This window comes from Oncorhynchus kisutch, linkage group LG11 (genome assembly GCF_002021735.2).
Source record: "Oncorhynchus kisutch isolate 150728-3 linkage group LG11, Okis_V2, whole genome shotgun sequence".
NCBI lineage: Eukaryota > Metazoa > Chordata > Actinopteri > Salmoniformes > Salmonidae > Oncorhynchus > Oncorhynchus kisutch.
This window is the reverse complement of record NC_034184.2, coordinates 72702314-72717644: the sequence shown is the minus strand read 5'-3', so window position 1 is coordinate 72717644 and position 15331 is coordinate 72702314. Positions and strand designations below refer to the sequence as shown.

At 40.6% G+C, this 15331-nt stretch overlaps 2 protein-coding genes across 6 annotated transcripts in view; one reads left to right on the top strand and one right to left on the bottom strand.

Annotated features, from left to right (window-relative positions):
- The first annotated feature begins 4993 nt into the window (after positions 1–4993).
- On the top strand, positions 4994–9777 carry LOC109899294 (gamma-glutamyl hydrolase). The gene is made up of 9 exons (XM_020494386.2): positions 4994–6548; positions 6922–7030; positions 7188–7238; positions 7353–7437; positions 7554–7692; positions 7866–7972; positions 8071–8161; positions 8275–8409; positions 8609–9777. Exons 1-9 carry the CDS (start codon positions 6461–6463, stop codon positions 8725–8727), a joined length of 924 nt encoding a protein of 307 aa, XP_020349975.1. The 5' UTR covers positions 4994–6460; the 3' UTR covers positions 8728–9777.
- A 350-nt stretch (positions 9778–10127) lies between these two features.
- LOC109899295 (dipeptidyl aminopeptidase-like protein 6) overlaps positions 10128–15331 on the bottom strand; it is a 351844-nt gene continuing 346640 nt past the window's right edge. For all 5 annotated transcript variants that reach the window (XM_031836276.1, XM_031836277.1, XM_031836279.1 and 2 more), the window contains 4 exons: positions 14362–14420; positions 14160–14232; positions 13992–14065; positions 10128–12232 (listed from right to left, as the gene is read on the bottom strand). In XM_031836276.1, coding sequence (XP_031692136.1) covers positions 12083–12232; positions 13992–14065; positions 14160–14232; positions 14362–14420 — 356 coding nt within the window. In that variant the 3' untranslated portion in view covers positions 10128–12082. The remainder of the gene's footprint in view (positions 12233–13991; positions 14066–14159; positions 14233–14361; positions 14421–15331) is intronic.

The following is a 15331-nucleotide window of genomic DNA, read 5'->3' as shown; positions in this document are numbered from 1 at the left end:
CAAACCTGGGCAGTCTCTTGTGGAGGTCATAAGTGAGCTTTTCAAGAGGGAGAAAGTCAACAATCTGGTCAATCCACATTTTAAATGTAGGAGAGGTATTAGAGGCCCAGAATAGAAGAAAACATTTTTTTTAGCTAAGTATGTAATAGTCATAAGCACATTTTCTCTGTCAGGATCAAGAACAAAGTCCTGCTGGACATTAAGAAGATAGATACACGGGGTCATATCAAACTGTACATCTAGTATTTTCTGTGCAGCAGTATGTATAGATTTCCAGAACCTGGCAATCTCTCTACAGCTCCAAAATACATGCATATAGGTTCCACTTTCAGAGGTACATCTTTTACAGTTAGGAGAAATGTCTGTTTTCATTCTATGGAGTCTCAAATGAGTGTAATACAATGTTTACAAACATTTGTAATTGGATTCTTTCATTTTTACATTAGTAGAGGAGCAGTATACCCTTTCGCAAACCTCCACCCATAACTCATCACTGATAGTCAGACCAAGGTCCTTTTCCCAGATTATTTTCAAAGGAGTAAAGGAGGAGCCTCCTTTCTCAGAAAGGAGTCTATAGATATAAGATATTTTGCCTTTAATGGATTGTGCTGTGACAAGAAGGGTTTCAACTTCCTTCAACTGAGTTCTATTTGAAAAAGGAATCTGGTAGATTTTTTTTACCTTTATTTAACTAGGCAAGTCAGGTAAGAACAAACTCTTATTTTCAATGATGGCTTAGGAACAGTGGGTTAACTGCCTGTTCAGGGGCAGAACAACAGATTTGTACCTTGTCAGCTCAGGGATATGAACGTGCAACCTTTCGGTTACTAGTCCAACACTATAACCACTAGGCTACCCTGCCGGCAGATAGCATGGAAGCAACTGAAATAAATAGTTCAGTCTAGGGAGGATGTTGATACGGATGACATTAATTCTTCCTACTAAGCTAATTGGGAGTGAGATCCAGGTTTGGAGATCGTTCTTGATTCGATCCAGGAGTGGAAGATAACTCCCGAGCCAGTACGGGAGTTGTAGCGATGAGACAAGATAGTAGCTACTAAAACAATTGAATACCATGAAATTGGGGAGAAAAAGGGGTAAAATAATAAAATAAAAAAGAAATGCTTGCAGTTCGCAACTGATTCCTTGTAAACCACTCAGTGTTGAATATGCAATTTCCAACTTGTTGTGTAATGTTTATGTTGAATGGGCGATGAGCACAGGAACGCGCTCAACGGCCAAGCACACGCACATGCAAGGTCCGATCCAACTTCTGACACCAATGTAATGAAACAGCAGGAAGCAGGTCTCAAACCATCGACCTTCAAGCCCGATGTCCGGCGCGATATCGACTATGCCGCGAAAGCATGCTGGAACGGCAGAGTCGATTTCCGCGCTTATAAACCCAGGGTGTTACAAAAGAGCATTGTCATCCCCAGGACTTCTTGGTAACTTAGGCAACTTTCAAAGGTTGTCACAGATGGTGAAATAATGTAACGTTAGTTAGTTAGCTCACAAATATGAGCTGGACTAACGTTAACGTTAATTAGTTTGTGTCACGAATCCCGCTTCCCGAGTCTGTGTTTGCCTGTGTTTCTGTCCTGGAGTGTGTTTCCGGTGTCCTGGAACGCACCCTGTCTGGTTGCCGGGCGAATTAGCTTGTTGGGAGATCGATGTTCACCCGCACCTGTATCCCATCAGTAATCTGCACACCTGTCCTGATCATCACCTCTCCCCTTCAAAAGCTCTTACCTGACATCCATTCCCTGCCGGATCGTTAGCCATGAACACCATTCACCCGGAACCCAGACCCCATCCCTGTCTGCTCGTCGCCAGTGTGTTGTTATCCATTGGATCTGCATATCCACTCCCAGTTTGCTCTAATGAGTGGTCATGCTCAGCCAGATAATGAATGAAGAAGCTGTCAGGCTGCTGTAGTTTTGATGTTACTTTAAAATGTGAGGATTAATATGCCGTTATCCATGTTTGTACTTATAGATGTGTGGGTCATGCAAGGCTGTTCAAACCATCTTCAGAAAATTGAGGAGCGAATATGGAGATGACGTGTTGCACTTCAAAGTGGCAAAGGCTTTTTCAGCTACAGTCACTATCTGATTATGATAATGGTGCACTTTTGGTACCCCTTCATTAAAACTAACTCTAGCCCAAAATAATTCCTGCCTGTGTGTGCTCGGTTCATGATCTTGACCCTCATACCAGACCAGTAGCCTGGTCCTAGATCTAAGTGCCAACTTGCCAGACAGCTGGGGTTTAATGTCACAACCTGTGTCCTGTTCATTTGGGCATACAACTGAAAATATTTGAAAAATATTTGCAACAGAAAATAAAAAAAGGGTGTTTCCAGGTAGTCCCTCCATGTTTGTTTTCTTCCTTTTGGTGTGCAATGAAAGAACACAACTTTTGTGTGGGCCTCTGGAGATCAATACCCTTTTCGAAAAGGAAACTGCAGTAAATTGTATTAAGTGTCCTGTTTAATTCACTTTCAGGGGGATGCTGACTGTTTGCTTGAGATAAGTTCATTTGAAGGGAAATGTCAACCGGTCTTCCTTTTCTACTTTGTAAGCATTGTGCTGTATAACAGAATAATTTTAATCTCATGTCATGATCTTATATCACTGAGAGTCAAGTTACAGACACTGTCATTTGTCATGCATCGGAACAGTTTGACAGGTGTTATGACATGTCACTTACCCACTTGTCATACACATGTCATACATGTGTCATAACCATGAGAAGTGTCCAAAAATGTCCTGATGTTTGTTAGTGACATACTATTTTGACTATTTTGACATTTTTGCACAGAGTAAACCTTTCATTTGGCTTTGTGGCCTGCTGTGCTGTTTCAGGGTGGTGCATTGGTGTCAATAGTAAGACGAGTCAATGGGCCTCTTCTACAAAAAACTGTGTTTGAACTGGTGGATCAAGAGAAGAAACAAGAACTTGGCTCAAAATGAAAGTAGTTCAGCAGTAAGGGATCTGCAGTCTGGTATACTGATTTGCATTTTGTTCCCAACACCAAACTTTCAAATAGTTTCCAATAACTTTTCTTAGTCGACTATCATCAAGCAAGAAAGAAGCTGCCATCCAGCCAATCAAAATGACAACATAGAAATTGACGGTAGGATGCTAGGATGCTGCTACATCGGTCTCCTTACTCTACAGACATTTTTTAGTTTTTAGCTTTTCATGATATGAAATGGTTTGAGTAAGTTTGAATGGATGGGAATTTGAGGAAGTATTTTCTCTGTGTAATTACTAACCTGTTCATTCTCTCTTTCGTATCATATGAGATCCCTAAAGATTGGAAAGCTGCCGTGGTCATCACCCTCTTCAAACGGGGAGTTACTCTAGACCCAAACTGTTACAGACCTATATCCATCCTGCCCTGCCTTTCTAAATTCTTGGAAAGCCAAGTTAACAAACAGATCACCGACCATTTCGAATCGCACCATATTTTCTCCGCTATGCAATCTGGTTTCCGAGCTAGTCATGGGTTCACCTCGGCCACGCTCAACGATATCATAACCGCCATCGATAAAAGACTTCAGCAGCAGCAGTCTTCATCGACCTGGCCAAGGTTTTTGACTCTGTCAATCACTAACTACTTCACAGATAGAGTTCAGTGTGTCAAATTGGAGGGCCTGTTGTCCGGACCTCTGGCAGTCTCTATGGGGGTGCCACAGGGTTCAATTCTCAGGCCGACTCTTTTCTCTGTACATATCAATGATGTCGCTCTTGCTGCTGACACCATTCTGTTTACTTCTGGCCCTTCTTTGGACACTGTGTTAACAAACCTCCAGACGAGCTTCAATGCCATACAACACTCCTTCCGTGGCCTCCAACTACTCTTAAATGATAGTAAAACTAAATGCATGCATTTCAATTGATCGCTGCCCGCATCCGCCCGCTCCACTAGCATCACTACTCTGGACGGTTCTGGCTTAGAAAATGTGGACAACTACAAATACCTAGATGTCTGGTTAGACTGTAAACTCTCCTTCCAGACTCACATTAAGCATCTTCAATCCAGAATTAAATCTATTATCGGCTTCCTATTTCGCAACAAAGCCTCCTTTACTCATGCTGCTAAACATACCCACGTAAAACTGACGATCCCAGGCGATGTCATTTACAAAATAGCCTCCAACACTCTACTCAGCAAATTAGATGTAGTCTATCACAGTGCCATCCGTTTTGTCACCAAAGCCCCATATACTACCCACCACTGCGACCTGTACGCTCTCGTTGGCTGGTCCTCGCTACATATTCGTCGCCAAACCCACTGGCTCCAGGTCATCTACAAGTCTTTGCTAGGTAAAGCCCCGTCTTATCTCAGCTCACTGGTCACCATAGCAACACCCACTTGTAGCACACGCTCCAGCAGGTATATCTCACTGGTCACCCCCAAAGCCAACACCTCCTTTGGCCGCCTTTCCTTCCAGTTCTCTGCTGCCAATGACTGGAACGAACAGCAAAAATCACTGAAGCTGGAGACTCATATCTCCCTCACTAATTTTAAGCGTCAGCTGTCAGAGCAGCTCGCAGATCATTGCACCTATACATAGCCCATCTGTAAACAGCCCATCCAACTACCTACCTCATTTCCATATTTTTTTGTTTTTGTGCTCTTTTGCACACCAGTATTTCTACTTGCACATTCTCATCTGCACATATATCACTCCAGTGGAAATTGATAAATTGTAATTACTTCTCCACTATTGGCCTATTTATTGCCTTACCTCCTTACTTAATTTGCACACACTGTATACAGGTTTTTCTATTGTGTTATTGACTGTATGTTTGTTTATCCCGTGTGTAACGGTGTTGTTGTTTTTGTCACACTGCTTTGCTTTATCTTGGCCAGGTCACAATTGTAAATGAGAACTTGTTCTCAACTGGCCTACCTGGTTAAATAAAGATGAAATAAAAAAATAAAAAAATAATCAAACACATAGTGAGCCTACTATAAATCAAACAACATTTTATTGGTCACAACACATATTTACCAATGTGTTCCTAGCTCCGACAGTGCAGTAGTATCTAACAATACACCACAACACAAATCTAAACGTAAAAGAATGGAATGAATAAATATATAAATATTGGGATGAGCAATGTCGGAGTGGCATTGATTAAAATACAGTAGAATACAGTATATACATACAAATAAGATCAAAGTTGTGTTTTCAACAAAGAACATTGGCATGTTTGTTTGCATGCAAGACAGATTTTGTGGCTGTTAATTTGGGGAATCAGTTTTCCCCTGTTCAATGCGTCATGAGCTTTATGCATCCTGCTCTACACCTCTAAGAAATAAACACCTGAGGGCGCCAAATACTTATTTTTAATCTCCGCCAACAGAAACACTTTATAATCTCATCCTTATTATTTAAAAACAAAAACAAATGGATGAAGAATGGATGCATTTATCTAATCCATCCCATCATTGTGGATGTATACATGTTTTGTCATTTTTGTTCCTCATATCATAACTTTGTGAATGCCTGTCTGAAGACACCTACTGAAACTGCTGTACATGCCACAATTTTTTGTTCAACTTGCAGGTATTATATAGAATAGCCGTTCATATGTGAGATTAGCTGATGTATACATTACAATTATTATATTTAACGTACAGTCCAATCACAGGTGGTTGTGGCACCTTACTTGGGGAGGGGCTCATTGTAATGTCTGGAATGGAGTAAATGAACTGGTATCAAACACATGACACACATGGTTCCCATGTGTTTGATACCATTCCATGGTTTCCATTCCAGACATTATTATGAGCCGTCCTCCATTCATCAGCCTCCTGTGAGTCCACTATATTTAAAAAGTAATTGTAAATTAGGTGAGGTCTTATTTTTTTGTGTTTTCAATTAACCAACACTTTTAGAACAATGAAATATATTGTTATTTTCAAGTTGCATTGAAATGTCAATGTGATTAAGGTTAATGGGCACTTTTAGAAGATAGAGAAAAAACTAAAACCTGTCCTCTACAGTTTGAGCTTTTATTTTGAAGGCTGAAAACTGTAATGTCCATTTTATTATGCTGCCAGTAAAAACATGTGAAACTTTTTCGTAGCAGGTTGTTTTAGGATAATTTGCGCAGTAGTTTATGATCATTAATGTAGCAGGAACATTGCCTTTTCTCATTTGGTTTATGTCCCTCCTCCACCGGCTCTCCTTCCTCTCCTCAAACCATTGGATGATAAAGCCAAAGGTCCCACCCCTCTGACCTTCTCCAATGGGTTTTGAGAAAGAGATGAGGACGCCAGCACTATGCAATTGAGCTCTTCCTCATGAGAAACATAAACTGTATGCAACCTATAGCAATGTACTAGTTTCCAGTGTCATCAAGTCCTCTTTAGACGGAGAAGCTCGCTAAAAAATTTTACAATACCAATTTGATCCACACGTGGAAACACGTTTCGGAAATGAGCAATTTTGCACTACGGTTTTGTTTTGCTTTCTCAACTTTGTCCTCGTGCACAGCGCTGAAGAGGAACGACGAGCCTATTATCGGTGAACTTCTGCATCACATGACTAAGAAACTAAAGCGTTACATCATGTATTTATTATAAATTGTTCCCTATATCATTAACACTGCCTAATAGATGATTATGTGAGTTTAGAACGTTGCATAACTAGTTCGACCTCTTCAAAGTGCGTCTGATATCAAAACATCAACCATATGGCTACAATTAGTCCTCAGAATGATGGGTACTATTCTATAAATGTAACCCATTCGGAGTAGGCCTAACTTACCGTACAGGTTCTTCTTTCCAATCAAATTAATATTTTATTACATTAAATATTTTTGTAGCTTTACTGGAAATACGTGAACTTGATTAAACTCATTGTAACTCACTTCCAAAACGATCTGCGATTTCCTAAGGTGTTTTAGCGCAGGAGGTATACTCGCCTCGACCGCAGAATGCGTCTTATATAGCCGCATCGTATGTCAAGTTCCTGGAGTCTGCTGGAGCAAGAGTCGTCCCTGTGATGTAAGCTTCATGCAGATTGATAATGAACTATAGTTGAGCACTTAACAGCTTTTCAAATATTGTTCTGAATATCTCATAACATTTGACTGAATAGACCTAATGTTAATTTCCCAACTATATTATGAACCTCTGACACACTTTTCTGTGATTTCTACAGGATAAATAAGACACTGGAAGAGTACAAAACACTGTTCAACTCCATTAATGGGTAGGTGTCAGCTATGCTATTTGCTGTACAAGACCCACTGTTGTGGTGTTTTTGTAATCTTTTCCCCACTTTTATTTCTTTAAAAAAAATGAACTACATATTTCCCCCCTGTAGAATACTCTACCCTGGTGGAGGTGTTAGCATCCTCACATCTGGGTATGCAAAGGCTGCTAGAATCTTTTATGAGCTTGCCATAGAGGTATGACATGCTCCTTTTGATACTTGCACATATTGTAGAGCTTCATTTTACCTTACCAAATATGTGGGGGGAAAAAACCTGTTCTTAATCATTTTTTGTTGTTGTTGACTTTTTAGGCCAACTCAAGGGGTGACTATTTCCCTGTATGGGGCACGTGTCTTGGATTCGAGGAATTGACGTACCTGACCAGTGGAAAGATGCTTCTGTCCCACACCAATACCAGTGGTGTGGCATTGCCACTGGTGTTTACTAACAGTATGTTTTATATGTACTTGCGTGTATCACCATGATACAGACATAAGAGAAAAGCATCACTCATCAGATTTGACCAGAATTACATTTCCCAAATGGAACCGGTTCACTTATCCAAATGCTGCAAGAATGCACACAGCCTCACCGAAACAATCATCTGCAACTTTCACTTTCAGGATCAAGAGAGAGTAGGATGTTCAAGGGCTTCCCATCAGAGCTCCTGGATGCACTGGCCTCTGAGCCAATCACTGAAAACTCCCATAAATGGAGTCTCACTTTGGCGGTATGTGCATTGTGTCTGTGTACAATCACCAAGTGATAGGCTTTTATGTATCCTCTGTAGCATTAATTGTGAACTATTCGTGCAACAATGCAATCCAGATTTATAACAGCAATGCAGACCTTAGGAAGTTCTACAAAGTCCTGACCACAAGCAGTGATGGGATAAACGAGTTTGTGTCAACTATGGAAGGTAAAGCACATTGTTCTAACTTAGCAAACAGTAGTATATATACAGTAACTTATACTGGAACATGTACTTGCATAATATAATTTTCAATGATAGGTTCATTGTTTTCTCTGTAGCATATGGCTTCCCCATCTATGGAACCCAATGGCACCCTGAAAAGAATACATTTGAATGGACAAAGCCGTACATTCCACACTCTCCATTGGCTGTAAAGGTTACTTTCTTCATGGCCGATTTCTTTGTCAATGAAGGTAGTTATAGTAATGTGTTGCAAAATGTCACTGAATCTATCGTGTTTGTCTCAATATGTAGCTTGATGTTATTGTAACATGGAGAGTTCTTGAATGTGCCCCCATTGACTGAACCATGAAGGGTGTGGTCAAGATCGAACTCCACCTGTTACAATATGTTTCAACCACTAATCTATGCCACTGCTTTTTTCATTAACAGCTAGAAAAAACTTTCACAAATTTGAGGATGAGGAGGTGGAGAAGAGGGCACTGATATATAACTACAATCCTGTGTACACTGGAATCAAGTCAGCCTTTGAACAAATATATTACTTTTGAAATGAGTGTCTTTTTGATATTTTAAGTAGAAATTGTGGACAAATATTGAATTTTAAAAGCCTGTTAGTAATAACTATTGATTTTTTAAATATTAATAAAGACTTCCTGAATTGCCAAAGATGCCCTCTGTGCATCCTCTGTGACTTCTAGGAAGATGTTAACCCACTTAACCCCAACATTTCTCCAAGTTCACCATCATTGTAAAGCCCTAGTTATTTTGTTGCTTGAGTCATTTCTGAAGATTATTTATTTAATGTTATTAGTAATTTATTTTAAGGTGAAGAAAATGAAAAAAACCTCCCACATTTTCAGGTCAACTCTGTTACTTGAACTGAACTCTTGATTCCCCCGCCCCCCCCCAGACATTGCATATCTCATTGTCAAGTCAGTGTAAAAGCAGGTGAGCTGGTTCTACTCTTTTAACCCATGTTCTGGTGTTTGGTGGTGAAAAACTGAGTAGGTCGAGCACAACACTTCAACCCTGTTACCCATAGATGGTCAGGCTGGAAAGGTTATAACAATGTTTTTTTTGTGAAGTTTGAATTCAATTGCCCCTCCCTGTTGTACACAACAAGCTTCCATTCCCCCCCGGTCACAAAGAAATGTATGGCTGATTTAAGATAAGGTAGTCAACCCTGTTACTTTATTTGGCACTATAGTTTTTTATTTAACCTGTTGAGATGGGGAAATTTGTTTCATTAAGTTGAACATGTGCTCTTTATGACAATGTTAAAATAAGTTAAATAAAATAAATCAAACTACTCAAAAGGAACCTAATTGGTGGAACGACCCAAATTATTGTTCTTAATGGTACTGATATAAACCTACAATCCTGTTCACTGGAATCAAGTCTGCCTTTGAACAATATTACTTTTTTGTGAGTATGTAATTTAACATGTTTATTTCAATAATTGTAATGGTATTTATGCGGCAACACTTAGATGTACATTTCTGTAAATTAAAAGCTTAATGTTTGATTTGTATATTTTGGATAAAGGTTTTACAAAGAAAGTAGGCTAACTGAGAACAATAAAGTTGTTCGTATGACTATGGATGTCTATGTTTTTGAACAAACCTTAAACAATCTTATTCTTATATTATCCAACAAAACAGTTGGTTGAGTTGTGTAACTTGAGGATGAAATGTTTTTCTATGAAACACAATTCAAAGCAGAGAGAACATTCACAATTGTGCAATAAGAACCAAAATAGATAAACTACTTTTTATTCTAATATTTACCCCCATGCCACAGTTGTCTCTTGTACTATTTTGGGTCACTTGACAAAAGTCCATCTTCACGTTCAATCGCCAGTGTCAGAAAGTTCACCAGAGCCACTGACGATTGCAAAGTCCACTTTAAACTCAACCCAAGGACAGAAACAGGAGAACAAAAATAAATGTAACTTTCAAAATGCATTTATGCACAAATAACACTCAGATATTAAGAGACTAAAATGACATTTGAGTAACATTTACACATCAAGCTGACGAGACTGGGATCTCAATCACGATACTACTGTAAATGTAATGCCAGTATGGAACATTCAAGATGTCAAAAATACTATTTTGAAATGGAGCAATCGAAGATCGCATTGAGTTGCAAATAACTTGATAACATGCATTGACAAAGTAACAGGAATGAGCATTCAGATAAAATGACAAATAAAAAATGCAGACTCGTGCCTCAAGAATTCACATTTTTAGAATTCCTTTGTATTTCATAGTGTAAAGATTGTGATAATGATTCTAAGCTATTAATGACCTTATATACACAAATGTACTACTACTACTACTTTTGGCCATACAACACCACCAATTTTAAAGTGGCACCTCAAACCCACCCATGGGTTTGAATTGTAATACTGAGAGGGGTTGGAATGCCACAACATTTACTAAAACATAACCATTTTATGTGGTTGTTAGCCAGACAAACAATTTCATTACCATTTCAACATCTGTAAAATAATGTAAGGATACATGCAACTACTACTGTTTACAACCATTTTGGAAATTGGTTATATTTGGAACTAGAGAAGACCATTTCTTACTTGACATAATTCCATACGTACTCTATGACAACATTACAAAGTGTTCAGAGTGAAGGTTTAACCATCATTAGTTGGTGCCATGGTCAACAGAACATTTCTTTACAATGATCCATGTTGTATTTTGTTTTCACAAAAGGAGTCCATAAAAAGGACCGCTTGCTCCCAAAGTAAGGCACAGTGACTAAAATATATTTTGCTTCGAATTTCAAATGACTGGAGGAGAACGATTTGCAACAAAACCAAGACAAAGTGAATCAAGAACAAACCTGATTCGGTTCACATCCTTTTTATGACATGGAAAAATGAAGACTACACCATTTAAATACATACTTGAGGCTACAAGAAGATTCCAAGATAAACTTGAACACTGAAAAAACAAAGTATCGATGTCCAAAGAAGGGAATGTTTAATGTGCTACTTGACAAAGGGACAACAGACACAAGCACAGTCCGACATGAAAAGGTCTCTTCACGATTTTCAAAATAGGAGCATTCCCTTCTCCACAGACACCCACACCCCAGACACTGGGCTGGAGCCAGTTTGACCTGTCAGATACCATGTGGAGTCTGTATCTTCGACCACAAGTTTGTGCTATTAAGTCTCCCCTCCTCACTGACTGGTAAAGTTTGTGCTATAGAGTCTCCCCTCCTCACTGACTGGTAAAGTTTGTGTGTGGATTTTGATGTTCCTTCCCTCCCACCAGTTGTTTGGAATCCAAGGAGCTTGTCCCTTTAAACATAAAATGACCAGAGAATGCCTATTCCTGGCACAACCGCCTTTTCAACACGTTCCAGATATGACATCAGCTAGTGGTCCTTCATCGTAATGTATTCATTGTGTCGATGTCAAAAAAATGGCTGCCGATAGTCTCTTGTGGAGTCGTGCTGAATCAAAAGGTTAGGGAGAGGAGGAGAAAAACTGAGGATGAGGAGATAAGCAAGCGTCTGCAACGCGGCAGTCTCAGGGTTGATCTGCAATGCGGCAGTCTCAGGGTTGATCTGCAACGCGGCAGTCTCACGGTTGATCTGCAACGCGGCAGTCTCAGGGTTGATCTGCAACGCGGCAGTCTCACGGTTGTTCTGTAACGCGGCAGTCTCAGGGTTGTTCTGCAACGCGGCAGTGTCAGGGTTGATCATGTGGAGAAGCAGGGGGAACACAGAAGGTGAAAATTGGAAAAAAAAGAACTAAAGAGGGTTGAAACCATGAGAAGGTTGCATATTATGTGGATTGTGAAACCAAGTATGGGGGCTGGAATTGTGCTTAGGCGTAGACTGGAGCTCTGTTTTGGGGTGTTGGTTTTGTCTGGGCTAACCCTCTTCCTCAATCTCCTCCTCCTGTCTCTCCTCAAACACCTTGTCCGGTAGCCGGAAACACTCCTCAAAGAAGTTGACCAGCGACTGGCTGAGGTGCTGCTGCGTGGCCTCGCTGTGGATGAAATGGCCCTCGTCTGGGTAGATCTGAGGGGGAACACAACACACTGGTCACCACACATTCATTCATATTGCTCTGGATGTACATGCAGCTTCATGTAGATGCTATAATAAACATGTTATTATTATCATCATCATCTAAGCCCCTTCAAAGTACACTATATATACACAAAGGTATGTGGACACCCCTTCAAATGAAATGGATTTGGCTATTTCAGTCACACCCGTTGCTGACAGGTGTATACTATCGCACACGCAGCCATGCAATCTCCATAGACAAACAATGGCAGTACAATGGCCTTACTGAAGAGCCCAGTGATGTTCAACGTGGCATCATAGGATGCCACCTTTCCAATAAGTCAGTTCATCAAATTTCTGCCCTGCTAGTGGTGCCCCAGTAAACTGTAAGTGCTGTTATTGTGAAGTGGAAACATCTAAAGAGCAACAACGGCTCAGCCGCAAAGTGGTAGCCCACACAAGCTCACAGAACGGGAACGCCTAGTGCTTAAGCACGTAAAAATGGTCTGTCCTCGGTTGCAACATTCACTACTGAGTTCCAAACTGCCTCTGGAAGCAATGTCAGCACAATAACTGTTCGTCGGGAGCTTCATAAAATGGGTTTCCATGGCTGTGCAGCCACACACAAGCCTAAGATCACCACGCGTAATGCCAAGCGTCGGTTGGAGTGGTGTAAAGCTTGCTGCCATTCAACTATGGAGTAGTGGAAACGCTTTCTTTGGAGTGATGAATCCCACTTCATGGGATTCATCACCAGGAGGACGCTACCTTCCACAATGCATAGTGCCAACTGTAAAGTGTGGCGGAGGAGGAATAATGGTCTGGGGCTGTTTTTCATGTTTCGGGCTAGGCCCCTTAGTTCCAGTGAGGTAAATCATAATGCTACAGCATACAATTACTTTCTAGACAATTCTGTGCTTCCAACTTTGTGGCAACAGTTTGGGGAAGGCCCTTTTCTGTTTCAGCATGACAATGCCCCCATGCACAAAGCAAGGTCCATACACAAATGGTTTGTCAAGATCGGTGTGGAAGAACTTGACTGGCCTGCACAGAGCCCTGACCTCAACCCTACTGAACACCTTTGAGATGAATTCGAAGGCTGACTGTGAGCCAGGCCTAATTGCCCAACATCAGTGCCCGACCTCAATGGATGAATGGAAGCAAGTCCCCACAGCAATGTTCCAACATCTAGTGGAAAGCCTTCCCAGAAGAGTGGAGGCTATATTAGCAGCAAAGGGGGGGACCAACTCCATATTAATGCCCATAATTTTGGAATGAGACGTTTGACGAGCAGGTTTCCACATACTGAATTACTGATGAGGCCTACTCAGTCAACACACAGTAGAGCATATAAGGGTAAGGGGACCTATGACGCAGCGATGACCTAAACTCTGACTTCTAAATGCTCCATGTCTTAATGGGATTAGTTGACCCTGTTAAAGCAAGCCTAGTAAAAGGGGAGTATAATCTCATTAAGTGAGATGGGGGGGGGGGGGGGGGGGGGGTCATTGTGAGGTGTAATCCCTCAGCTGGTGTGGGGTTACACAACTCCTTGGTTTAACAGTTCTAGCCCAAAATATGCCCCCAGAGAAATAGAATGCCTAGAATGGCCAAATCACTGGGATGCATTTTGGATTAGCAAATGAGCAATATATCTGCTTCCCATGACACATTGGCTTGTCTGTTCCAGTTAAATTGGTGCACCTTTTTGATGGTAGCCATTCTATACATCCCATTTCTATGTGTCATTCTGGGAAGTACCTCTCACCTGTAGAGTGTAGTTTGCTTTTTCATTGATTAGCTGGGAGATGAATTTAGCTGAGTGCTGGAAATGTACTTTTTCTGGTGAGAGAAAAGGAGACCAACACATACCATCTTATTGTTAAAAACATAAAAGCATTTTGTTAGGCTAGAAAGGTTTTCAAGGATCTCATACCATCTGCTGTTGGATGAACAATCAGAAACTTCTTGTCTAGGAACTGTGATGCCCTGTGTGCTAGATTTGCCATCTGTGGAGAAATTACATAGATATTATATGTTATGATACACAGTATTACACTGATGTTATATTACAAGCCAATCGAAAAAACACAGCTCATACATGAAGTTCAAGTGAAGGCTGAATAAAGAAGGCATACCGCATATGCTCTTGGGTCAGGCTTGGGCATTCCCAGGTATCTCTCTGAAAAAGCTGATGCTGGAAGAGAGGTTGTCAAAAGGAATCAATTCATTAGATCCTATCAAGGGACGTAGTGGTTTCAAATAATAATAAAATCCAGAAAATCACATTGTAGGATTTTAAATGAATTTATTTGCAAATTATGGTGGAAAATAAGCATTTGGTCAATAACAAAAGTTTATCTCAATACTTTGTTATACAGTGGGGCAAAAAAAGTATTTAGTCAGCCACCAATTGTGCAAGTTCTCCCACTTAAAAATATGAGAGAGGCCTGTAATTTTCATCATAGGTACACTTCAACTATGACAGACAAAATGAGAAAAGAAATCCAGAAAATCACATTGTAGGATTTTTCATGAATTTATTTGCAAATTATGGTGGAAAATAAGTATTTGGTCAATAACAAAAGTTTATCTCAATACTTTGTTTTCTACCCTTTGTTGGCAATGACAGAGGTCAAACGTTTTCTGTAAGTCTTCACAAGGTTTTCACACACTGTTGCTGGTATTTTGGCCCATTCCTCCATGCAGATCTCCTCTAGAGCAGTGATGTTTTGGGGCTGTTGCTGGGCAACACGGACTTTCAACTCCCTCCAAAGATTTTCTATGGGGTTGAGATCTGGAGACTGGCTAGGCCACTCCAGGACCTTGAAATGCTTCTTACGAAGCCACTCCTTCGTTGCGGTGTGTGCGGGCGGTGTGTTTGGGATCATTGTCATGCTGAAAGACCCAGCCACGTTTCATCTTCAATGCCCTTGCTGATGGAAGGAAGTTTTCACTCAAAATCTCACGATACATGGCCCCATCTTTCCTTTACATGGATCAGTCATCCTGGTCCCTTTGCAGAAAAACATGTTTCCACCCCCATGCTTCACAGTAGGTATGGTGTTCATTGGATGCAACTCATCATTCTTTGTCCTCCAAACACGA

Excerpts from the sequence above, each read along its gene's own strand:
- LOC109899294 (XM_020494386.2), top strand. The coding sequence starts at position 6,461 with ATGAGCAATTTTGCACTACGGTTTTGTTTTGCTTTCTCAACTTTGTCC. Across the intron at positions 7,031-7,187 it reads GCAAGAGTCGTCCCTGTGAT|GATAAATAAGACACTGGAAG; the intron begins GTAAGCTTCATG and ends TGATTTCTACAG. Across the intron at positions 7,438-7,553 it reads TTTATGAGCTTGCCATAGAG|GCCAACTCAAGGGGTGACTA; the intron begins GTATGACATGCT and ends TTGACTTTTTAG.